The sequence below is a fragment of the Arvicanthis niloticus genome, chromosome 10 (assembly GCF_011762505.2).
Source record: "Arvicanthis niloticus isolate mArvNil1 chromosome 10, mArvNil1.pat.X, whole genome shotgun sequence".
Lineage (NCBI taxonomy): Eukaryota > Metazoa > Chordata > Mammalia > Rodentia > Muridae > Arvicanthis > Arvicanthis niloticus.
The window spans coordinates 52,917,147-52,943,189 of record NC_047667.1 but is presented as its reverse complement, the minus strand read 5'-3'; the positions used below and the strand labels follow the sequence as shown (position 1 = coordinate 52,943,189).

General features: G+C 44.5%; 1 protein-coding gene across 5 annotated transcripts in view; it reads right to left on the bottom strand.

The window, feature by feature from the left end:
* Positions 1-2,065: 2,065 nt before the first annotated feature.
* Positions 2,066-26,043, bottom strand: part of Ildr2 (immunoglobulin like domain containing receptor 2) — a 58,353-nt gene continuing 34,375 nt past the window's right edge. For 2 of the 5 annotated variants that reach the window (XM_034513309.2, XM_076941538.1), the window contains 6 exons: positions 24,251-24,397; positions 23,137-23,313; positions 15,340-15,453; positions 10,961-11,174; positions 9,342-10,038; positions 2,066-8,165 (listed from right to left, as the gene is read on the bottom strand). In XM_034513309.2, coding sequence (XP_034369200.1) covers positions 8,130-8,165; positions 9,342-10,038; positions 10,961-11,174; positions 15,340-15,453; positions 23,137-23,313; positions 24,251-24,397 — 1,385 coding nt within the window. In that variant the 3' untranslated portion in view covers positions 2,066-8,129. The remainder of the gene's footprint in view (positions 8,166-9,341; positions 10,039-10,960; positions 11,175-15,339; positions 15,454-23,136; positions 23,314-24,250; positions 24,398-26,043) is intronic. The other 3 variants (XM_076941539.1, XM_076941540.1, XM_076941541.1) reach the window with 2 other exon arrangements.

Sequence of the window (26,043 nt, the reverse complement as noted above, 5' to 3'; positions counted from 1 at the left end):
CTGCTTGTTGAATATATAGATTTGGGGGAACGGGGTACATTAAAAATTAGAAAAGATCTTTCTTGATCAACATTTCATGATATTCTATCACATATGTTCAAAATATTAAAAAAAAGAAGAAGAAATCATGTACAACAGTGAGCAAATTAGCAATTTCCAAAATTAAAGGTACAGACAGTATAGGTGTTGAGATATGGTCTGTAAAATTTAATATTATATTGATAGTTGCAAAGAAATAAAAGGGAATTGTATATAAGAATAAAATAGCAGCTGCATATGTAGTAGAGGATGGTCTTATCTGGCATCAATAGGAGGAGAGGCCCTTGGTCTTGTGAAGGCTCCATTCCCCAGTGTAGGGGATGCTAGGGAGGTGAGGCGAGAGTGGGTGGGTGGGTGGGGGAGCACTCTCATAGAAGCAAGGGGAAGGGGGTGTGGGATAGGGGGTGTGTGGAGGGAAAACCGGGAAGAGGGATAACATTTGAAATGTAAATAAATAAAATAACCAATAAAAAAGGAATAAGCTGGCACAATCAAAATGACTATGAAAAAAAAAAAAAACTAAGTTGAACACCCAGAACTGAAAAGTATATTAGAATCAGACTGGAATCAGCTGACGAAAAAATAGGAAATTGTAAGATAAACATGAAGAAATTACCCAGAATAGAGAGCTGAAGACAAAGAGAAAACACAAGGACTGTATTAAGAAATACAGAGAGTAAAACAAAAAGATGAAACACTTAATTGAATTTGTCAAAAGAGAGTTTGCAGATGAAATATTTGATGTGTTAATAGCTTAAAGTTTTCCATATTTGATAAAAAAACAAAAAAGCCAGCCCATGGACTGAGGAAGCACAGTCCCAGTCGTAATAAATAAAAAGAAACCCATAGTAGCATGTTCTTTAAAACCTAAAAACACTAGAGACGAGGTCAAAGTTGAAAAGCCTCCTGAAGCACAGGTAGATTGCTGACAAAGGAAAAGCAATTGGGTTGACAGACATCTCAAAAGCAGCCAAGGGAATCAGCAGGAAGCGAGATGATGACTTCAGTTTGGTGAAGGAAAAGTGACTTCTGTAATCAGGGAGATTCTCTTTGGGGGACAATAACAAGACACTGTGATTGACAGCAACAAAACCAACAGCATATTCCACCAAGGGACCAGCACAAAAGAAAATTTCCTTCAGGAAGAAAAACAGTTCATAAAGAAGATGTATAATGTAGCCAGAAAAGATTTATAGAAGGAAATGGGGGAAGGGAGGGAGATTCTAAACACACTTGAGAAATTTAAAAATATTATTTTATAAGGGCTGGAAAAATCCAGGTGGAGTTAAAACATTAACAAAATAGCAGGAAGTCCAGAAGAGTTTAACCTCTTTAGAGTCTATTTTTAAATTAAACCTACATGGAAATATTTTAAGAGAATTACTAAAAGAAGAGAGTTAAGCCCAAACGTTTCAAGCAAGGACAGGTTTTCTGGAATCTCTTGACAGGGCCTGGCCATCAAACAGATTAATAGCTCCAGGAGGTACTTACCACTGTTTATGCTCACAGAGGTTTTTAATTGCCTTCCCTTAATTATGGTGCTGAGGAATTTCCAAATCTCTTCAGAAACTAAAATGTCCTCCCACAGAATGACTTTCCTCTCCCTTCTCCAAAGAGTCAGGCAAATGCTCTTCTCTTGAGTATGAGCCAGGCACCATCAACTACCATATCTACCTGTGTCCTGATGTCACAGCAAGTGTCAACAGAATTCACCCAGCCTGCAGCTCATTATAGTCTGCTGGAACACACATGAGCTGGCAACGTCTGCCTCTACAGTATAGTACTTAGACCGTTCTTTGGAGAGTGTGTACAGTATCATCATCATCATCATCATCATCATCATCATCAATTGTTGTTGTTTAGATAACAGTACTAAGTTAAGTACTGTTGTTTAGATAGCAGTACTAAGTACTGAGCTTCATAATGCCAGTTCCATAATGGTAACTTCGTATGATTTTTTTTTAATTAATCTTGGAAAGAGCACTTACTCTAATATTGTAACATAATTGAGTTCTTTATAACAAAAGTAGATGAAATGCTTTATTTACTTTAAAACGTTACAATCGAATGCACTTTGTACGTCTGACGTAGGAAAAAAGTCATGAGTGATTTAAACAGTGATATAAACGTTTCAGTTTTGATGTCACAGACAAGGCACAAAAACAACTGGGCAGGTGACTCTCATGAAGCAGGAGTCTTCGCACCCCACCATTTGGACGTCATGGTCTTTATTTTCACAAGTAAATTTCTCATGGAGTAGTGTCTAACATCTTTGTTAATGAACACAGCAAGAGAGAAGGTATGGTATCTTTCCCAACCTTCTAGATAAAAGGAGTCAGACCGCATTTACCCCTGTCCAGTCAGCCCCACCAAAAACTCGAACATGACTTCTTAGTTCAACTGTCACATCTCTACCCTTCTCGTTTTCTTTATCCCCCTCTATATCTGGATCCCCAGTTCTACCCTAAAAAAATTATCTCAAAATGTAGTGAAGTTGTCAGCTCCTGCCCACAACTATGGAATTCTAAGCCTGGATGAATCTGTTGCTTGGCTTTGAAATTCCTCTTTGAGAAGAACGCAGAAGGTGGCAACACATTCGTCAAAGCCTTTCCCCCTCGTGACTAGGTGCTGAGGATGAAGGTGATCCCATCAAAGGCACCTCCCTCTCAGGGCAGACTTTGAGGAATCTCATGTGGATAGATGAAGTGGCAAACGCCCGCCTTCGTAGCTTCTCCTCACCGATGACGTGTGAGTGAATATCGAGTCAGGGTTCTCCCCACTATCCATCTGGTTGTGAAGAGAATAAGCTGGAGTCTGGGCCTGTGATCACTGCAGGAATTGGAAAGAACCTAGGCAGCCAGAAGGTCATCTAAAGACTGAAAGCTATTTGGCAATAGGTGGCCACTTGACATATTCAGCCTCAGTTTCACATTCTGTACAATGGGAAAACACAGGGCTTGCTGTGAAGAACAAATGTGCCCCGTTGATGCCAACCTCAGGCTGTTGCTTAAAGCAACTCAGCTTCTTCTTACTCAACTTTGATGCTACTAGGGACTCAACTTTGACGCTACTAGGACCTTTGAGCTTCACTGGTCATCCCAAGTAACTAGGAGGTAGGGTCCTGGCAGGGAACGCTAGGTACCATTTTGCTTATAATTTTCTTATAATTTCCATGGGTGATTCCTATACTCTATACATCACTTCCAAACTCTTATAAGATTCTGGCTGCAATTAAATCAGTTTTGGAAGGCATAATATATATTTTACTATTTTTCCTCCACCCACTTTTGGTCCTAGCATGAAAGTTATGTTATTAGCAAAGCTGTTAATTTGTACCCTTTAAAAATGATTTACATTTGCCATTTTTCCCTGATGGCTTTCTTTCTATTCGTGAGCTAAGTTTTATTCATGATGGCAAGGGAATAAGAAAATTGCCTGTAATTCCTGTTGTCTGATCTCAGCCTGTCACAACACATCACTATTCTGGGAGTTGGAGCATCTCAAGAAGTCTCCTGGGACAGGGCTGCCAACCCTCTCCCTCTAAATGTTTCCTTTCAGTTGGACTCTGATGAACCAGTTTCCAGTGTCATAGCTGGGACTGCTGGGTACCACACCAGTGCCAGCCCCAAGGGAGTTAGCGGGACCTCACAGTGATATTGGAATAAAATAATCTACAGCACAGGAATAAAATAAAATACTCCTGGCCAGCAGATAGGGGTGCACCAGAGGTACTACCCAATGTAACACCACCCAAATGTACCTACCACAAGGCTCTCTGAAAGTATATGTTTAGAGCATAAGTCTTTATTCCAGATCCACCCAACCATTCTCCAAGGCACAGCCCAACAGGATTTTTGACAGTGGCAGTCAGGAATCCTTGAGTTTTAAAATTGTTTTTACTGTTTGGTTCTTTAAGACAGAGTATTATACAGCCCAGATTGGCCTATGTAGCCGAGGCTGACCTTGAACTTCTAACTCTCCTGCTTTTATCTCCCAAATGTTGGGATCACAGGCATGTGCCACTACCACTGGGGATTGAACCAGAGCTTTGTGCATGCTAATCAAGCACTCTACCAATTGAGTCACATCCCCAGTCCCACAGGCAAGTAGTTGTTTTACCCAGTGTTTTTTTTTTTTTTTAATGCTTTCTTTCTTTTTTTAAAACGTGTGTATTTTGCCTTCATGTGTCTGTGCACATGGGTGTAGTACCTGTGGTGACCTGACCAGAAGAGAGTATCAGATCCCCTAGAACTGGAGCTGGGAGGCTCCATTTGCTGGAAAATGAATGTGGGTCCTCTGGTAGAGTAGCCAGCACCCGTAATCTCAGATCCATCTCTCCAGCCCCTTTCTTTTTCAGTTTTAAATGATGTATTTATTTTTATTTTGTGTGTCTGCCTGTTTTGATGGCCTATATGTGCTCCGTGTGCGTTTAGTCCTCCCAGATGCTGTACAAGACCAGTGAGTCCCTGGAACTGTTGTTACAGACAGCTGTGAGCATCATGAGGGTGCTGGGAACCAAACTCAGGTCCTTTGCTAAAGCAGTGTTTTTGACTGCTGAGCTATCTCTCTCTAGTCCCTAGGCAAATAGTTCTTATGGCCAGGCAATTTTGTAGAACACAGATCCAACAGGGGAAGCTTACAGACTAGAAGTTTAAAGATCTGACAGGTTTGTGACTCCATAAATGGGGATGGTGGTTTTATCCATCTATTTAAAAAGGGTTGGAGAGTAGATGAACCAAAGTAATATCTGTTACTCCATTTCTCTCAAAGACTGCTGCAGATCTAACCAGAGTTTTATATGTAGTGCTAGCCCCCTCCCACCCTGGGGTGCCCAGCCCTACATCACCGGCAGAGTGCGGATCGTGAGAAGGGAGATTCCCAACCCATGTGAGGCACTACTGCACCCCAAGCTGTAAATACAAGTGCCTGGAGGACAAGATCCTGAGCTCCCCTGGGCTTGCTTGGGTGGAAGAACTGACTGAATACTGTTCTGTGTCTCCTAATGAGTCTATACATGGCCTAGAGAAGAACTCTGAGCACCAGGCGACCCCTCCTGCCACCTGCTTCCACACTTCCTCCTCCAGCCTGTTCCTGACTCAGCTGTGAGTCACAGACAGAGACAGAAGCTTCTGCAGCAGGCCTCTAACCCCCCCCCCAGCCCCCACCTCTCATCCCTCTCTGTCCTCCTTCACCTCCTTTCAGCTCAGACTTCTATAGCCTGGCTTGGCAGGTCACTGAGCATGTCCTAAAAATGGGATGAATGGACAAACACACAACAGTTAAATATCAAAATATTCCCATTTTTTTAAAAAAAAATCTAAATCTCTGGATTTATTATAATTTATCCATAGCACTATTTCTTATCATATGCATAAAATATACTCATCCTTTCTTGGGCATGACTTATCTTCCTTCTTAAGTTGTAGGGAATTAGTGGATGGAGATCACCTCTTATATAAGACTTCCTTTATGCCCTAGAAAAACAGGAAAGGAACTAATACGCATAGGCACTTCCTGTGCGGGACACAGTATTTGGGAAAGAAACAAAGGGCACCGAGGACAGCCAGCTTAGCCTTGTCCGTTCAGCATCATCTCCTATCCACATACCCAGAAGCTCCTCCTCTCTACTGATCCCACCTGATTCACGAAGCCCTACAGAGAGCAATCTGTGCTCCACTTTCCCCCAGTTATTCTGAAAGCCTGTTATCTTCTATACATTGAATTAAAAAAATTTTTTTCAGCCTATAGACTTGTCTTTAGAACTTTGTGTTTCCAATTTTAACTTTTTCCTTTAATTTATTGCTCCCTCAGCTTTCCCCAAGCTCATAAATGCCCCTGGCTCTACAAAGCAATATATTTGGTCTCTGTAGTCTGTGCTATGGGGCTCTTTGGTGGTGAGAAGCCTGACACAGTGCTCAGTATGACAGTAGCTACTGCGGCTATCCGATATTCTTCAAAAATGCCTGAGCAGGTTGAAATCAAAAGCTGGTGATTAAGAAATGATGTTTTTGCCATATTGATTTAGAGCCCAAACAGACAGATCAGACCTAGGTTTTCTGAGGCCAGGGACACTAGCGAGTCTCAAACTCAGCACCAGAGTTATGGCTTTTGTCTTCCAGCCCTTGGAAGTGCCAGCATTGGGCTGAAGTATCCTCCTGATCCATCTAGGGCAGGCCAAAGCAACCGTGAAGTTATTTGGCAGGCCAGTTCTCCTCCAGGCAATGATTCTACTCACCCCCAACCCTAACCCAGCAGCTTCTTACATCACACACAGAAGGATCTTTTCTGGAAATCTCATGAAGTACAATAGATGCTAACAGAATGGACTCTGGAATTCCAGTTAGGTGGCCATGGAAAAGTCTGAGGAAATGCTGACCAACCTTCTTCAGAGGCTACACATAGACCAATAAGTAGAGAACAGACTGCCACTGGATGAGGGGATAGCAAGCATCACCTTGCTCCAGCCACTTCACCCAGTCTCATGTTTCACTGCAGTAACGAAGACTGAAAAGTCTGCTAACAAAATCGAAGGTTGTGTGATACCCAAGGTTGGGTGAGTAACCGATCAGAGCCAAATATTCTGATGAGAGGTTTATCCTTGACGATAAATGAACACACAGGAATACCAAGCTTCTCCTCTAAAGTGGGAATCTCCAGTTTGGGCTCGGCTCAGTCAGGCAGTTCTTTTGTTGGTCCTGGCCAGATGTTCTTTCATGTCTGCTTAGAGTTGATAAAATGGGCACATACAGTGACCGTAGTGACCAGGCTCTTCTCTCACCATGTAGGAGAGTTGAGGTGCATTTGGTAGGGTCCATGGCAGTGAGAGGACAGGAGTTTGTGGCTACTTTTGCAGTTTACCTACAAAAGTTCAGCTTGGGATTCAGGCAAAATAAATTAATTCTTTTGCAAGGGTAGGAAGAGGAAATGTTTGTTGCTGAGGAAGTGGTATCTTTCTTCTCCCCAAAATATCTATAGTGGTGGGCCAGTGAGGCCAAAAGATGTGAACACCACATCCCTGGTGCCCAGCAGCAGCAGAATCAGGATGGTAGAAATAACTCTTAAGTGAAATACAAATCCAAAAGAAAAAAAAAGAAAAAAGAAAAAAAGAAAGAAAATCTGAGTGTAGGAAAACAACCCACATTCAAAATATAACGAGACTACATATCATTTCACGTTCTTCACCTTGCGTCACCGGTTTCTGCTTTTCTCCTCTCTCAAATGTGTGTTTTAAACATCTGTCAAAGGCACCTGATGACAAGCTATTCACACTGAAGAGTGGAGTGGAATACCCTCAGAGGCACCAGCCCTGTGGAGAGGGAGACCAGGAGACCAGGAGAGGGAAGGAAGAGAGGGACTGGGGAGGGGGGAACCTTAGGATTGTCACTGTGTGCAACAGAAAGATGAAAAGCAGCTTACGTCCTCTGAATGGAAAAAGAAAAACCACTTAAGACAGTTTTTCAGAAATGCTATCCTCTGCTTGTCCCAGCCACTTAGAATTGTGAGTCAGAGCAGCAAATTGAAGCCATTTCTGTGATTGCCCAGGAGGTCTCTGCCTCTAAGCTCACTAAAGGCCTTCTGATTTTAGCATAAAAAGATTCATTGACCAGTGACCGGAAGCGATGGGGTATAAGGTACATTTTACCTTGAAATTATCTCTCTTGTGAGCAGAAGGTCTTCTAGCAGTAGTAATAAATTCCTCTCTCTAAGCACAGAACAGCACTCGTTGAAAAACATACTGCAGGCATAGGTAATTTCTAGAGATTAGGGGTCCAAAGCTACCTGCTTTAGAACTGAACATAGAGTCTTCTTTCTGCTAAGGAAATGGGGGCTGGGGCAAGATAAACTTGGTGGGTTATTACGTGGTATGTTCTCACACAGCGTTTTCTTGGTAAGTTGCTCAAGATAGATGGGCACTAAGATTTGAAATCAGCCTTCCTAAAAGAGGATCCCTTGCCAAAGCAGAGATCAGCAAAGCTTCCAAGGTGGTTGCTGGCCAGAGAAGGTCCTAGGCTTGCCGGCTCTCAGATTTGTGTCTTGTCTCCATAGTCTGCCTCTGATTTCCAGCCATCCAGAAAGGTGTGTTAAAGGTATCAGACTACAAGGGACATCCTGGTTGGAAAGTCGCCCTACGGAAAAGCAGAAAGAGCCCACCATTAAACCACAGACTGAGCTGAAAACCTGATCAAAACCAGACACACCTTGACTTGTTAGATTTCTGCTGATCACCCCAAAGCCCAGAGAATGCTCAAGCCAATATACATCAGATAGAACTCGGTTCCATGGCCAAAGAATAACTTCACAGTGTCTCAAGAATACTGACATGTGGATGGTGTACCATTCACTGGAAGTCACCTGAGAGTTTCTTCCTCACTCACGGTAACCGCCTTGGTCATTGCATTTCTCTAGTTCAAGAACAACCAAAGATGCTTAGGTGCTTGGGGGGAATTGCTATGACGTTAAGCATCTATTTTTTGTTCATTGCCCTGCTCTCCATATTGCTCACTAAAAAGTGCCCAGCGCTGAGGACACAGCTCAGGGGTAGAGAGTTTGTCTAGCATGGGCAAGGCCCTGGGTTTGAACTCCACTGGAAAAAAAAAGGGGTGGGGGCAGGAAAGTAGGCAGTCCAGGCCAGCTGAGAGTCTGGAAAATAGAATGCAATCAGGTTAGCTGACAAACAGAAATTCTTGGGCATGGAACATGATATCCAAAGTATATAGTGGTGGTGGGGTGTAGGAGTACTTTGGTGCCCCCTCTGTGGACACGTGACTGTTCCCCAATGTCTCTGAAGTCCAGAGCTCTTCCAGGGGCTGAAGGAAGAGAGTAAGTAGACTGCTCTTGAGTGTACAGAGAAAGCAATGAAGTCTACGCACGTCCATTTACAAGAGCACTGAGCAGAAGCAAGGCTCCCTTCACACACGCCAGGTACCGACTACTAGGCATTCACTCATTCAACAGGAAGAAGCAGGAAGCAGTCCTTTGTAAATAGCCATCGCTCTCTGCATAAGCATGCACAGAAAATTTTGCATGCAGTTCAAAGAAACCCCGGGTTTAGGCTAGTAAGGATGTGAGCCTTTTGGAAGTCTTTCCTACAATCACCTATACATTTATCTACTTTAAAAATTATGTTTTGTTGATGCTGTCCTCTCCCTGAGGGTCCCACCCTTACTTCCTCCACCTGATGCTGGATAAAGTAAAATTAATGACTGGGCCTCAACGCCCATATTGCCCGCCAGGGGGCCTTGCAACCTCACAACTCCCTCTATTCCCCGACCCAGATCCAGAGAGATGGGGTGTGCCCTCACAGTTTTCTTGGCGGGCTCCTTTTTCCTCCTCTTCTCAGAGTTGCTGTGGAAGGACAGGTCACGCCCGCGGTAGGACGGGCCCCGGCTCAGCTCCCCGCGGCTCAGCTCCAGCTCGCTGTAGGGTGGCAGAGCATCCTCGTCCGCCGCGTCGTCCTCGTCTTCGCCCTCGCTGGCCCCAGCCTTGTAGGTGGCTGGCGGCGACCAGGCGTAGTAGGATGCGCTGCGCGGGCCGAGCTGCGCGCCCAGCTTGGACGGCGTCTCCAGGCTGCCCCCGCGGCTGCTGCTCTCCGGCCGCGCCTGGCGCTCCAGCACGCTGCTCAGATACGAATGATCGTACTTGGGCGCGGTGCCCGGGGTCCGGCTCACCAGGCGCGGCAGAGGCGCATCCTCCGGCGGCCGACGGCGTGCGGGTGCTGGGCTGTAGGTCCAGCCTCGCTCCCCGTCTCCCGGGGGCTCGCGACTGCGCCCGCGCCCGTAGTACTCATCCAGCGAGCCGTCCTGGTAGAAGGCACCGTGGGCCCGAGACTCGGAGCGCTCGAAGCGGCTCCCCGTCCGCGCCTCGTGGCTGTTGCCATTAGCGCGCCGCGACCTCTGGCCATACGAGTCTGCGAAGGCCGCCAGCTCGTCCATTGACACTGCTGGCACACCCGTGGCAAAGTTCTTCCGCGACAGCATCTCGGATTTGGAGCGCGGCTGGCTGCGGGCAGATGGTCACTGGTTACTGCCTATGCATGGAACCCTGGCAGTGCACCCCTAGAGTTCCAGGGGCCCAGCCTCGACCCCTCCGCCCAGCGGGATGAATCAATTTTGGCACCTTTTGTGCTGCGGGTCCAGCCAGAGCAATCCTGGCACTCCCATGAGTTTGTGTGGAAGACCAGAATGGAGTTGTGTATCTGAAAATACCTTGTGATCCGTGTAGTGCTGAAACACTTGTGATGAGACCCTTGGTTGACAGCCACACGTCTTATTCCACCTACCTTCACAACCACAGCAAACAGCAACGCACAGCTCTGGTCCCAGGAGACAGTAATAGTTGATAACACAGAAAGAACTGTTCCTCTCTCTGAGGCATGTTACCTATTAAGTCAAGAGGCCTGAAACCTCTGCAGTGGGTGAAGGAAGTTGGGGGAGGGGGTCTCCTGTCCTCCAAGGACAGATAATGGGTGCAGGCATGCCATTCAGGAATCAAGCTGTCTGTCACACAGATTATTAAATGTTGGTTGGACTTATTGCCCTGGGCAAGTTTCTTAGCATCTGGAACTTTCTGTCTCCTTGCTATAAAATAGGGACGTTAACAGTAGCTGCTTTTTTTTTTTTTTTTTTTTTTTTTTTAGAAGTATAAGGATTAATTTTAAGAAATAACGGCATGATTACTGTTCTTGTGACAAATGTCCAGGGCAGTGGAGATGGTGAGTGGGAACCTTTAAATGTTCTAGGATAAAACATACGAAGAGAGTGTCTGGGTTTGTTACAGGGCCTAAGACACTCATTTCAAAAAGGCTTAACTGATTACTTCTCACACATGGTATCACAAGGGTGTAATACATGTAAGAGATATTCCAGTCTATAGAAACAGAATAGCAGACACACAGTGGTCCCTTCCCACTCACGGCCGTCACCTGTGCCTGAAGCTCTCACGGTCCTCTTTGTTATACTCCAGGGCTGGCCCCCTGTTGGTCCCACTGTTGCCTCCCATGACACCTGACCAGTAGTCTGGATTGCTTTCCAAGTCCCCAGACATAGGGAACTGCTTATTCCGCATCTGGTGGTAAGACTGGCGGAAATTGCTGTCATCATCATGCAGGGAGCTGAGTTCCGAGATGGTGTTGTTATCTGCAGGGACAAAAGCAGGCATCACAGTTCTCTAAATGGAAGGGGGAGCTGCTAAGGGCTGAGATCACATATATTCCAGAATCTCCTGCCTGGGAGCCTTGGTCCTGACCAGTGTGTACTGTAGATCCACACAGGTGGTATTTGTGTCACTCAGCAGGAATTGGCTCCAGCTCAAACCCAACTTGCTTACAGAGAGGGAGGCTTTCCTACATGCTGTTCTTGGAATAGGAAGACAATTGTCTTTGTTCTACCTAAGGCAGGCTTCCCAGAACTCAGGCTGTCTGCAGCTGGTCTCCTAGTACATCTCCCTTATCCAAATGTTTTTCTCTGTCCTATATAATTTCTGTGGTGAACTCCAATGATCCAGGCCATGTCGGGCCAAGAGATGGAGGGGGAAAAGCCATTACTAATAGCATCTTCCCTACTGCTGGCCCAGTCTCAAAAAGGGGTCTTTGGAGCCAGTATGAACACTGTGCTTTGGGAGAGTCCCATTCTGCTCTCCTCAGCCATTCTGTTCTCCAACGAGCTCCAAGTCAAGGCAAAGAGAACATATACCTTGGTTTCAGTACACTTACCCTTTAGACCACGCTCCTGCTGTGTAATACCCTGCCCAAGGAGCACCAGATCTACTTCTAAGGCCTGGATGAACCTGTTCCCCTCCCTATCAAAGGATTCCAGGTGTCTGTGGTCATAAGTGGCCAGGCCAGAAGTTTGGGAGATGGACTTAACCTTTGTGTCCACTGAGCTGTAGTTTGTTTCTGGCCTCTGCCTAAAAAAAAAAAATGTAAAATGGTGTGGTCATGGCTTTCTCATTTCCTAGCTTTGTGCAGAAGCACTTATGAACTAGGACCAGGTTTATGATGGAGGCTGGAAAAAAAATAACAGAAATATTGATTATTTTAAAAACTTAGAAATGTATTGAATTTCATTTTACTTAAACACACCTAGTGAATCTATTTGTAATGTAACTGAATCCACTTGTTTTCTAAATCTTTTCACTGAGACTTCGAAAATATTATTAAAGACGACATTTACTGGTCCTTGCTGCTGAGTGAAAAGTAAAGCCAAGATTAGATGTGGGAGGCAGAGATGTGTTCTCTTGGGTTCCCTCTGCCTTCCCTCCATCCCCTGTGGTACTGGGAGGACCAGAGGAATTTTGTACAACAGCAGGTCCTCCTGGCATTGTCTTACTGAGAACACACAGGAATGACAATTTGGTATTAAATTATAACAAAAAATTTAAACATAAACCTCTTAAAGAGAAAGATGATGGTGTGTGTGTGTGTGTGTGTGTGTGTGTGTGTGTGTGTGTGTGTGTGTGGTGCATGCCTATGTGTATGCATCGAGGACTTTTATGTGTTAACATGATTCTCTCACTGAATTTGGAGCTAGACTGGTGACCAGAAAGCCCTGGGCATCCTCTCATCTCTGCCCCCTTACAGAGCTGGAGTTACAGGAAACTGCAACCATGTCCAGCTTTTTTGCATAGATGCCAGGATCTAAACTAAGGTTCTCATGTCTACACATGTATCCATCAAGCCATCTCTCCAGCCTTTATACCTATTTTAAAAGAAAGCAGCTCACAGACTATTGGTTAAAATCTAGAATGTTCCCTCACAGTCCCCATGAGTTCCAATTCTAGTAGGCATACAGGAAAAAAAAAACAAAACCAGCTTTAGAACCCACTTGATGAGAGCATTGCAAAACAATATTGTTGGCTCAGAACTTTCTCTAAATTTCAAGGAATACTTGACCTTTTTCATTTCTCCAGATTGTAAGAACTATCATCATTTGACCACTTGTAGTAACAAGCTGTCCCTGGTGTATGTTACACTGAAATGTCTGCTAAGTAGAACATGACATCAATGTAGCCCTTGACACAAATATAATTACACCAACTTGGGACAGAGATGCACTAACATTTTCTGTAAAGGACCAGCCAGGGAATAAACAGTTTAGACTTTGTGAGCCATACTGGTTATAACCCCTCAGTTCTGCCATCCAATAAGAAGCTATAGAACATATACAAGCCAGTTAGCCTGGCTGTGTTCCAATAAAACTTTTATTTAAAAAATAAAAGTTTTTAGATTTTATTTAAAAATTAAAAAAAAATTGTTATATATACCTGTGTCCAGAAGATACTGTTTGCAGACTCCTGCTCTAGACATTCCCTGAATGTAAGCATCCAGGAGTGACTACCACTTATAAGGGTAACACAAAGGAGAACCACAGTGGCCAATAAATTCAAGAACCTGGATCTCACACCCCCAATTCTCACAAAATCTGTGAAACCAAGGTATCTATTTTATGAGATTTTAAAAACTGCCCCAGTCCATGATCTGCCCTGCTCTTCAGAATAGAGCCATCCTCCAGAGTGAACTATACTCCTGTGTCAGTCCACACAGCTGTGTACTGTCAATCTGCAGGTACTAGGTGGTCTGAATTCCAGTCTTGGCCCTGGCCACATGCTGGCACTGGTTACATCACACCGAGAAGACCAGTCTAGGTTTAGCTCAAAAGTTTTTGTATATGAATCACAAGATGGGGAATAATCCCATCTGAGTTCTTTGAATTCTATCCATACACTCCCTGAGCTTCTGCTTCCTCATCTGAACACTGCACAGGCTGACAGGAAGCACCTCTACGATCCCTTTCCACTCTAAGGCTCCACCAGCTGAGACCAGCCAGTTTCTGAATCCCTTTCAGATCAAGATAGCCAAAATAAGTCAGACACTCAAGTCCATTCCTTACTTCGGGTCCCCATCATTAACTTTTTGTCTAAGCCGTGATACTGGTAGATTTCTTGCCTGGCTTCTCCTTGATCTAGGATTCTCTCTGTCTCTGTGCCCTTACAGAGATCCATGACAACACTGTTACAACCAGCTTGTCAAGTGTGGTGACATCTGCATTCCTGACATTCCAATCTGGAGATGGTCTTTTTATAGTCCATGAAGTGGGAGGATGCAGCAATGGCTGCAACCCAGACAGGATGAATTTAGAATTGTAAACTGGGTGGAATATGTTGTCCTTAATCTGAATAAAGTTCCTCTAGTCTGGGACTGTTTTCCCAACAGCTCCATCAAGTCTCTTGTTGGTTCCAAGAAGGGGGTTCAAAGAAAGTGCCTAGTGACCTCACTACCAGGCTTGCCAGCACCCTCTTGATAATTAGCCCATCCAAGTCAGACCTGCCCTGTTCTGCCTCCCATGATAGACAGTAATTTGGAACCCACTCTAAAGAATCAGCAGTGTCAGCTGCAGCCTCCAAGGGCTTTGGATAAGTTAAGGGTTGGGGCCCTGCCACCAACAGACTTAGTAATTAAACGGTTCTTTGACAAGAAGTGTAGCCTCTTTGCTTACCCCAAACTCTTTGGGGTTTGGGCATCTCAGAAGGATGCCAGCCTCTTTTCCCTAGATTTATTTACTAGACTTCTTCTTCCACTCTCATTGAAGCCTCCATGTGGCAAGTCAATATCTGGGTTGTTCAATATTAGGGCCTTTCAGGTTGGAAAAAGCTCACACTGAATATTACTTCTTGAGTGTGCATGCGTGTCTGTGCACACGTGCATGTGCTCATATATGTAAATGCAAGAGGTTAACTTAATATCTTCCTTGATATTCTTGACCTCATTTTTTGAGAAAGGCTCTCTCACTGAATAGAATGGGACCCTACCCATTGAGCTCCAGAGAATGGCTTGTCTTTGCCAGCTCAGCACGGGGGCTAGAGATATGATCTATTGTCCCATGGGTGCTGGGGTCTGAACATGGGTCCTCATGCTTGCACTAGTGTGGGAAATCTGAGCTCATACTTGCTCCGCAATGACTTTACTGACTGAGCCACCCCATATCTTCAGTAGCTAGTTTTGAGGATTGCTTATAAAGTATTATAAGGGGGCTGTTCTAACGAAACATTTTAAAGCCAGAACTATAAGGCCACAGTAATAGACACAGATTGCCACACAAGAAGACAACCCAAACCACACATGACTGCCCCACGCTTCCACTAGAATCCCCTTCTCTTCCCTTCCGAGTTCTCGGAGGTACTTTTTGTGGTAGTGTCACGAGCACACCTGCTGGCTCAGAGCTTCAAATCTGATGACCCCCATCTCCTCTTCAGCTACCAAATCCTCAGTGAAGTACAGATCACATGAAACTAACAGATGCTCACATCTGCCTCTCATCCTCCTGGCTGGATCAAACTGAGCCAGCTCCTTCTCGACATAGTACAGGACCTTCATGGAGTCTCTCTCCTTGTCAGCTTGAATCCGGTAACCTTTGCGAACTGTTGAAGAAAGCACAGGAGGGTGAGCTAAAAACAGGAAAAGCAAGAAAAGGAGGCCTCCATTCATTTTTACCAAGCGGAAACCGTGGTCCCAGTTAGAACAATCACCCAGAAATCATAAACTACAGTTTATACACAGGGGGTTCACTTGAGATCCTCAATCAGAGGATGCCATTGTGATGAAGATCCTGGAGGTCAACAAGCAAACCCATTGCAGGGTGCTTTTATTCATTTGCTGTCCTGTCTCTCCTGCTGTCTGACCTTCCACAGCTATACTAAAGACTCATCTCTGCATAAATTTTGAGTCCCAGCGGAGGAGCAAGCTCACGCCATCAAGAAGAGAAAGAGACTCCATCCTCAGCTTAGGACACGTCACTCTCCAGCATAAAGTCCACACCTTCACTTGGTAAAACTGCACATAACTTCAAGACAGAGCTCCAAGCATCACAGACCTCCACAAAAGCAGGCTGAAAGCCTCTAGTTGCCTGGGAGATGGCAAAAAAAAAAATCCCTTAAGCTGGATGGTGTGTGCCTATGAGCTAATATTAGATTCTCGACTACGTACACAGAGGCACAAAACAAGCTGCACAACACACAGATTTCTAATCACACTTCCAGTTTATTTCCTTAGCATCATCCTTTTAAGAAAAGGGATGCCATATTTCAGATGTGACTAATTTAACTCCACCTGCTGTTTTGTGGTTAGAGACAGGTGTTATTTTTAATAATAATAATAATAATAATAATAATAATAATAATAATAACAATAACAATAATATAAAAAGCAGGGGAAACAATACCATCCCCCCCATCTCTATCAGTCCCAGCATCAGAGACAAGGCTGTTTATGCCCTGCATCACATAAGTCTAGCCCAACACCAGCCCAAGGGGTGACAAGACAACAGGCATAGCAGACAAATAGGGGGAAATGAGGATGAAGACAGCAAAGCGGGCAACTAGACAATACTTACTGGCCGCTGACAATGTGCCAGGTACTCAGCTGAACGTTTACCAGGATGGTTGGTCCTCATAACCATGTAAGTGAGGACTGTTGTTTTAAAGTTTTAAAGGAGGTTTAAGTAGCTGCATTTTGTGGTTGAAAACTCTGGCAAAGGAGGATTCTAGGACATGAAGAAGAACACTTGGCAGCACCCGGCATGGAATCATGTGGTCTCGATGACTAAAGCTTAGCTGGATTACAGCATCATACCTCTCTAAAGTGTGGAGGGAGGTGCAGGGTTTATTTTTGTTTGTTTGTTTGTTTGTTTGTTTGGTTGGTTGGTTGGTTTAAAATTGGTAGGTGAAGAAGGCAAGATAGTGAAGACCAAAGTAGGCCACAGACGTGGTCTTCAGACCACACAAGGGAGGGTAAGGTCTGAGGCATGGACCTGACTTCTCACCGGCAGTGGTGCACATAACAAGAATAAAGAAAACACAGAATGTGTATGCATCCAATAAAAGAGATGTTTTATGTCTCTGGATGCATTAGTCTGTGGACAAAGGCCTTTGCCCTCAAGCTCTTTACATGGAGGATTGAAATATAAAATTCTACAGGGCTCTCATCATGACCCAAGCACTGAAGGAGAGAGCTGCCCACACATCCTTTTGCAGGTGCACAGACTTTCCATGTGAGAGAATACTGGGCAGGCCGTGTCCATCCCAACATGTGAAATGACTTAGAAAAAAAATGAATGAGTTCTCAGCATATACTTCTCCCAGAGGTTAGGTCCATCCATAAACCCTATGCACACGGAATTATTAGCAGAAATGATTTGATTTACCAAGCTACTCATCCTTCCTCTCTGCAGAGGCGTTTACAGAGTAGTACAGACAGTTCAATTAAAATGCAATTATCCCACAGAACTGCTATGTCTGTAGCAACATGGCTATGTCTGATGGAAGAGGTGCAGGGCTGAGACACAGGGCTCTGGACGTGCTGAGGCTGGTTTAGTAAGGGATCTCCAGAGAGTGAAGACCCACCAAAACTCAGCTTCCATGTAATTACTTCAAGAAGAGAGACAGCTAACAGCAAATTTGTAGGACACTTGGGTGCTCTAGAATGAATCGGGGCACCTCAAATGCCACCTCATCCAAACATTGTCCTTTGGCTCCTATAATTCTCTCTGTCTCTCTGTTCCAATCTTTTTCTCCTAACTTAAAAATCATTTGATTTGAATTTGTATTATAGGCCTTAATATATTCTGGCTTGTTCCAAGTTCTTTATATAGATGTCTATAATCTTCTTAAAAATTTTGAAGACATTATAATTTAAGATTTCCATGTGCCTAAGACTGTGTTTTATATATAACGAGTACTAAAGATTTGTTGAATGTCTCCCAGCCTATGAGAGACAGTTCATGGCTTCTCATGTATTGTTGATATTAACCCATAGGCTGTAATCTCTCTGAAGACAATTACTAGATTTCTCTGTTTGCCTACGTAACTGTAGTATCTAGCACAGAGCCTGGCACATTTTAGACGCTCAAAACATGCACGTTCAAATGAATGGATGAAGGCGTGATTAAATGGGTGAAGGAAATGAATGAAAACCGTGACTAGCACTGTTTTGTGGGTTACAAAGTATGACATAGGAAGCTATGTGGGTGACTTACTGGAGAATTCTAGCCAGGAAGGGAAGGATTTGAATGGTAGCCTGGGAAAGCAAGAAGGTTTTGTGTCTGACGTTATTGGTGATCATTTTCTCAGGAAAGAAGATCAGCATGGCTGTAGGCATTAGGGAGGGGTTTCCTCCACCTGCAGCCCTGGCTCTGCCTAGGTGTTCTTAATATGGGGAGCACTTTTACAGCAAACTTTTAGTGACACCAAAATGAATGTCATGGGTTAGAGATGGTTGTTACTATATGTAACTAGGTACTAGTTGTCTCCCTGAAGAGGAGGCAGAGGGAGCAGCTATGCTGAGCCACAGTTGGAGGAGCTGGGGGTACAGTTTAGATTGTTTTCAGTGTCATTAGAAAAAATTACACTCCTCATTATGATACAGATTAGATTGTATGCATGAGTTATCAGTCTTTGGGAATATACAGTAACTACATCCCCATGGGAAGAGAATAGTTTTAGCTTTCAATATTGTCGTTAAAAAGAGACTCCACTGTGCCTTAATATTTCAACTTTGACTTCTCCACCACAGCAGCCTGGAGACTTCAGAGATTTATATTCTTCTGATTTGTCAAAAGACAGAGACAAATGATTGCTCTTCAGACTTTAGGGGCATTGTCCGTTCAGTTTCAGTTGCTAAAAATCAGGACAATTCTCCCTTAAGGGTATGAATATTTCTATATAAAGTTATAAGCTGCAAGTTTGATTGTAGAGCACACTAAATTCTTCTTGCATTTCCATAGAATCTGGCTCTGTGTCTCATATGTGCTCAAGAGCATATGAGTCACCAGAAAAATCTTTCCCCATCCTCTCTGACAATGTGATTTTTCCTTTCTGACTGTATTATAGATTCTCTACATACCCCTCTGTATTTTGTATCCATTTTATTTCCTTTAACAAGACTTCAGCAACGATCCTGATAGACTACAATTTTCTAATTTCTTTGAGAGCTGGGGAAATTCTTACTTTTTAATTTTTAAATGGCTGTCTTTGAACTTGCTATGCAGTCCAGGCTGCTCTTAAACTTGTGGCTTCTCTTGCCTCTGCCTCCTGAGTGCTGGGGTTGTAAGTGTGTGTTACCAGCACCAGCTATAGGTTATGCCTTGATTTGTAAAAAGGTAGAGCCATGAGTTGTGGCACATGCCTATGATTACAGTACATGGGATACTGAGGTCAGAGGATTGCCATGAATTGACGCTAGCTTGGACTACACAACACTTTTGAAGTCATCCAATGTCATATAATTTGTGTGTGTGTGTGTGTGTGTGTGTGTGTGTGTGTGTGTGTGTGTGTGCATGTATTAAACCAAACTAACCAACTAAAAACCTGCATGGACTTGTATCAGGTTGGTTTTTATCTATAATTTAAAGGCAGAAGAATGCTTTGAAGCGTGGTCGTATTTTAATAAGAAATGTCCTAGGCTGTTGGCTGAAGTCCAGCATATTTAGAAAATGACTTTTTCCTGGTGGTGTTTCAGCTCAGGGTCATGGATGATTTATTTCTGTTTTCCAATTCAGCCTAGTCCAAAACCTTTGGTGTGTGTGGCTCTTCATGCCTCAGCCTCTCCCTTATTCCTTTTCTAATTTTAACTTTACTAGAGAGAGGACACTAGAAAAATCACCTGTGATGCCAAAGTATAATCTCAAAACCTTGTCATTTAAGCTGCCATTTTGACCTAATTAAGACCTTTTTTTTTTTCAATCAATTCCCCCATTTATAGACCAAATCTGACTTAGAAACCCTGTGCAGGCAGTCTCCAAGGTGTACTTCCATGGATATAGGCTTGTTCTTCCTGTCCTGTCTTAATGAGCTCAGTAAGGCTGTTTATGGATGATGGAACAGCTGCCAGATTCCACCCCCAGGGTGACAGCAGCTCAACTGTGGGGGAAGTGAGTCTTAAAATTTGCATATTCTGTGTACATACAGTAGGCATATATATATATATATATAGACACACATCTCTATTAATTTTAAAATGACATTTCAAAATCCTTGTCACTCCATTCTTTTCTCAGCAGGATGAATGGAGTCCAGGTATATTCAAATAAAATGGGTGAGAGCAGGGCAGGTGTAAGGGGGGCGGAGCTGATTTCAGTAAGCAAGGCAGGAAGTAGGGGCAGTGAGGATCAAGATAGTTATGGTAGAGATGGAGGGAAATAAAGCAGTTCAAGGTTAAAGTATAATCTGAAGGCCTTGGTGATGGACTGGACAAGCAGAGTGAAGGAGTTCCTGGTTTTGATTTAAGCTGCAAGGCAGACAGTGATGCTACCCACTAAGATGAGTTATATAGACTCTGGTTTGTAGTAGAGAAGCAAAATTGGGGAGTGGGGGGAACAGTAGACTGAATTCCTAGAGGCTAAGGCTTGAACGCCTGTAAGACATCCAGCTAGAGACACTCAGAAACAGTTGGCTCTAAGGGTCTCAGCAGCAGAAGTCTGGAAAGTCGTGACTGGGAACCGTCAGCATATGGATGATGGCTGAAGCGTTGGGAGTAGATAGGATTTTCCAGAGAGCGGACCTCAGACCAAGCAGAAACACCAATGCCAGAAAGACACACAGAGGAAGAAAGAGGCACCGTCAGAACAGGTAGAGAAACGAACAGAATGCCGAGGCACAGACGGACAATTGCATCGAGGGCAGTCAGGGTTTTAGAGGAGAGAGGTTGAGGGTTTGAGAAGCAGCCATCAGATTTAGCAATCAGACAGCTTGGCAGGAGCAAGACGGAAGTTAGCTGAGTTGGTAAGAGGGAAAGAAACAGAGACATCGACTATTAAAAGCTCTTTCAAGGAGTTTGGCTGCGAGGAGTGGAGGATGGATGAAGAAGCGGTGTTGGGGTGTTTTACAAATGGCTGTACTCCTACAGGAGACACACGAGCACATTTTGAATGGTAAAAGGAAAGATACACCAAAACAGAAGGTTAGAGCTGGGAGGTGTAAACCAGATGAGGTGTGGGTATTCAGCCAACAACCTGAAGGGGATGGATCCAGCCCAGCCCAGGAGAAGCCCACCTTCTGTCATAGTGACAGAGAAGGACCTGAGTAGCAGCTGTGAATAGTGGGTAAAGGGGTTGGGGCACCTCTTTTCCTCTCCCTTTTGTTAACTACAGAGCTCTTTTCTGCATAGCTCATCACAGATGCCTTTCCTAACTACTGCTGTCATCAAGGGAGCCAGCCAACTGGACGAAGCATGTGCTAAAGAGGACAGCACAAAAGAAAGAAATCTGTCCTGCACGGATGTCACCAGACTGTGTGAGTGGCCAAGTCAGCCACTACTGAGTCTTGGGAATTCTTGTCATAACACATTTTTTTTCTACTGCTCATTGCAATTGGTTAGTATGATGGGATAGGGGCAAACTGATAAAAAAAAAAAAATTGCAACAAGCAGAAATGGAGGAAGGATTAAGGCCAGCCTGGTCTACGTAGCAAGTTCCAGGGTAGCCAGAGCTACACAGTAAGCCCCTATTTAAAAAAAAAAAAAAGGAAACATTAAAAAAGAAAGAAAGAAAGAAAAAGAAAACAGTGGAGAGAGGAAATACTTGCTAGTTTATTAATAAGCCTTATTTTTATCATGATAATCCATTAAATGAAGAGTTTGGTGAAGGAGTCCTGCTGATACAGAGAAAAGAAAGGTGGGGTGTACAGGGAAAGCAGCAACTGAAAGCCCGTGAGACGGCCCAGTAAGTTTCCTTTATCCATTCCTCCCTCCAGGGAAATGGACTGTGCTGTGTGTCTCTTGCTTTCCCTGCACGTCCCTGATCATTAGCTTTTCCTTCTCTGTTTGTGACTCATCCTCAGTCTCAGACGTCAGAATGCTACTAATAGTTCCAGGGAAGAGAGAAAAACACAAATACCAATTACTCACTGAGGATACCCACTCCTGCCATAGCCAGGCACTGGAGGGTCATTATGTGGGCTGGGTACCCTTTCTCACCTCCCAAAAATACAATGTGCTGTCACTGAAGTCAACTATGCAGTCTTAACCTTCGTAGCCCTGTTCAAATGCCTCCAGGTAGGCTGCATTACAACATGTCTCTACCTCTCCACTCTGCTTTGCCCCTTGGCCGCTCCTTCTCTCTAATAAAGCTAATTGTCCCTCTAGCCAGCCCTCTTTATCAATGATCTAATTTCTGCCTCTGATCTGTAGTGCTGGATAACTTGGAGCCATCCCGAAGTCTTCTTTCTCTACTTTATTTCTTAACATCTCTTTTCTTTCAACAGTATTTCTCAGATTTACTTGGCGTGTTGACTCCCACCGTTTCTACCATAAACCAGATGCTCATATACCTGAACAATGTATTCAGAGCTTTGTTCTCTGTCTCCGAGCCCCTCTCCCACCTTACCACCTGCCGGCTTCTCCACTCACCAATCTGCTTAGAGAGGCTCTCACTTGCTCTTTTAGACAGGCATCAAGGCCCACCGTAGTCTCCAGCAAACCTTTCTGTCTTCTTCCAGGCAGCCTGACAAGCTGCACACTGACATGTTCACACTCTGTGCTCTAGGATTCTACTATACTACTGATCTTCCTTTGCTGGGACAGTGGCCACACAGTTTTCCTAAATATTTCTTATCCATCCTGCATCCTGGTCCAGTTCAGATCTCATCTTCCCCCATGAAGATGCTGTAGTAACTCCAGCACTTTTATCTTTAGACTCTAAGTACCATATTCTTCAGGATCTGATTGCCTTAATGAAGGTTCATCTCACCTTTGAGAAACCATGCTCTACACAGTCTACTGTCCCTCACACTCCCAGCTACAGTCCTGAACACTAGGTGGGCATGAGGTCACTATTAATCACACGGTCATAGTTTAAGTAGCGAACTCCTTCTCTTTATAGTTTTAGTTAATGAAAACATGAACGGGAAAGCGAGACTCCGAGTGTCCTTTAGCCCCCTGAAAGCCTGATGTGTACTCCAAAAGATATCTGCCTCAGCTGGAAGGGCCCCATTTCTGGAATGGAGATCACTGTTTTCCCAAAGATACATCACTGAAGAACTGCCCTTATTGGCAAGGAATGAGAGAGGGGCCCAAGTCAATCATCGGGTGGGGCAGTCTGGGACTACATTTACCACTGTGGCTTCCTCCAGTGGAATCACTTGGTGCCAAGGGAGGTGGATGCGGCTTGTCCATCAGCATGCCAGAAGAGGGGGCTCCTCCCAAAGGGACAGAGGGAATGGAGTAGGGGCCAGGGACACCGGAGACGGAGGGAGGGTACCCGGCCTTGGCTGCTTTCCCTGCTTCATACACTGTGGAGGGAGACGAAGAGCAAGAGAGATTATGTAGTCCCGCCCTCCACAACCCTCACACCCGGAATCCCTGAGGTTCCATTCTTTCAAGGGAGCTCCTAAACAAACATATGTTCATTCTTCCAGGACTGAACTGGTTCACCGGAATCACCAGAACCACTCCCCTTGGATTCCTCCAGCTCCATGAAACAGGCAGTCATATGAGGAACAAAAGTGTTTAGAATCTGGCAACTGAACAACACTGAAATGGATCTAGGAGCCGTTGTGGCAGCATCTCCACTTAGAACTGCCCTGTCTAGAAGCTACCATGGCTCCTCCAGAGGGGCTTAGCAAAAGGGTCATTCAGGGATGTTTCCAGGAGGCAAAGAAAGTACCGGGTATGCACATAGCCCCCTGTCTGTTCGTTCCTAAGGGTTCTAAAGATAAGAGTGTGCTTCTCTCTTTCAAGATGTATTTGGTTTGTGGTTGGGATGTCAAAAACAATGCCTTCATGGGTTGGCCAGTAAACTAACCCTGTGCATCCCCAAATGTGGACTGATCCCTACTGTGGCCATGTTCATCTTACGAGTAAATAGAACTCATGAGTGTCTGCTGGATGGTGCCCCAAAGTCACAGTTTTTATACTCCACTTACAAAAGGTTTTTCCTCTGTTTGAATGCTCCAAGGAGAGGGGGCAGCGTCATGCCAGACTTCACCATTCTGATCCCACCCTTCCTTTCATCTGCAATGTCCATGAGCATCAGGAATGCATGACACATGTAGATAAACCGCATGCAGAGAGACTGATATGCATGGAGGTGAGGTGGAGGACAAGAACGGTCTTCCCCCGAAGCTGGAGGTAAGGGGTGGAGGAGGAACTCAGGGCACATGGCTGTCAGATGGAGAGGTGACATTACTTTGGATGGCTCCACATCTCCCCCACAGATTCCCTACTCACAGGCCTGAGGGCAGCAGCAGGAATCGGGGCAGCACGGGCAGCGGACATAGCAGCAGCAGCTGTGAGGGCAGCATTGACACCAGCAGATCCCCACCAGCACGAAGAACAGGAAGATCCCCAGTATCACCAGGCCGACAAACACCCACTCTGGAAGGATGCACAAAGAAATCTACTCGAGGTAGCCCCCCCCCCCCCTTTCAGGACACAGCATACATGGATGGGTGTCTCTCTGCAAAAGAGGTGGGTGGGAAGGACCTGGGGAAGAAAGGACATCTAACCAGGACATAGGGGCCCCAGACTCATGAAGTACTCAGAGTGAGAAATGCTAGGGCACAGAGAAAAGAGAACCAGGTGTATCTCTTGGGGTGCATCAAGTAGCCAGCCCTGTGACTGGAGACTGGAGTTCCTAACTGGAATAAAGGTAGGACAAAAGCTAAGGGGTGGGGTCTTGTGTGTAGAACTCCTACCTGATGGATTCTGTAGACACACGTCTTTTATAATGAAGCCAATCTTGTTATAAGTTAACAGTCCTTGCCTTACATGGTGGGCCACTGTTATAGTTCCAGCACCCGGAAGGCTGAGACAGAAAGATCAAAGCAGCCTGCACTACAAAGTGAGACCCCTCCACACACACCTCAAACAAACAAAATCTGTAAATCTTTAGGTTGGGGTAGGCCCATGTACCTCCATGACCTATGTAGATCACCTTTATGTGGTCCAGGCTCAGAGTGTATTTGTCTGCTTTCCTGGGATACCTTTCCTGTCATTAGCTCCAGGGCAGAGGTCCATGACTCTTGCTTATACCTCAATAGCTATCCAAGGTCAGTGGGGCCCGGGAGGGGGGAGAGGTATAGTTTCAAATAGAGATTTAGTCCCCATCCCCAGGGTATGGGTTTGGTTTGATCACACTCAAGATGAGCATGCCGTCCAGCCAGCATAGCCAGAATTAAGTGGCTCAGAGTGCCGATGGATAGCACAGCTAATATGTTTGTCGACTTCTATAATTTTCATAATTCTGTCTGAGGCTGAACATTAATTTCCTTTAATTTGCCCATACAAAAGATTTAAAAGGAAGCAAACTCTATCTGGCTTACATAAACATGACTATGACTCACAGATGACTTGTCTCAATATCATGCCATTGGGCTGGGGGTGAGTCTGTGTCTTTCCTGGAGACTTGGACACATTGGTACGGCCATGTTTTCCTTAAAAGCCAAGAGATCAAGATAACTGAAAGCCATCCACTCAAAATCCCTTTATGATGAACTTCAGTAGATTTTTTTTTCTTAAAGTTTGGTTATTAATTGTTCTTCCCATTACATGAATATTCCTTTGAGGACTTGAGAATGTGACTTTTACATGTAAAGAGTTTTGTGACAGTTGTTGAGTCATTTGACCTTTGGTTGGGACATCATTTCCTCGGAGAGAAAACAAACAGCTTGTAATTTAGAATAGCCCCCATTTATCCATCTTTAATTCATTCAAGGCCAAGCCAACCTCTCTTCAACTAGGGAATGAGAAAGCTTTGTGTCTGACTTGAATTGTGCAGAGAATATTCTTGCAGGGGATAACCAATAGCAAGTGGCTTTAGCCCAAGTCTTGTAAATAAATAACTTAAGAAGATAAGGTTTATCTCTGAGGTACTTTAGGTCAGCTATAGGGAAATGAAGCAGTTAAGGATAAAGACTAGTAGGTTATATTGAGAAACAAACGAATGCTGTCTGAGCTTGGTTTGGTAGAGCATGCCTGTAATCTTAGCACTTTCTTAGCTTTCTTCAGAACGAGGATTGCTG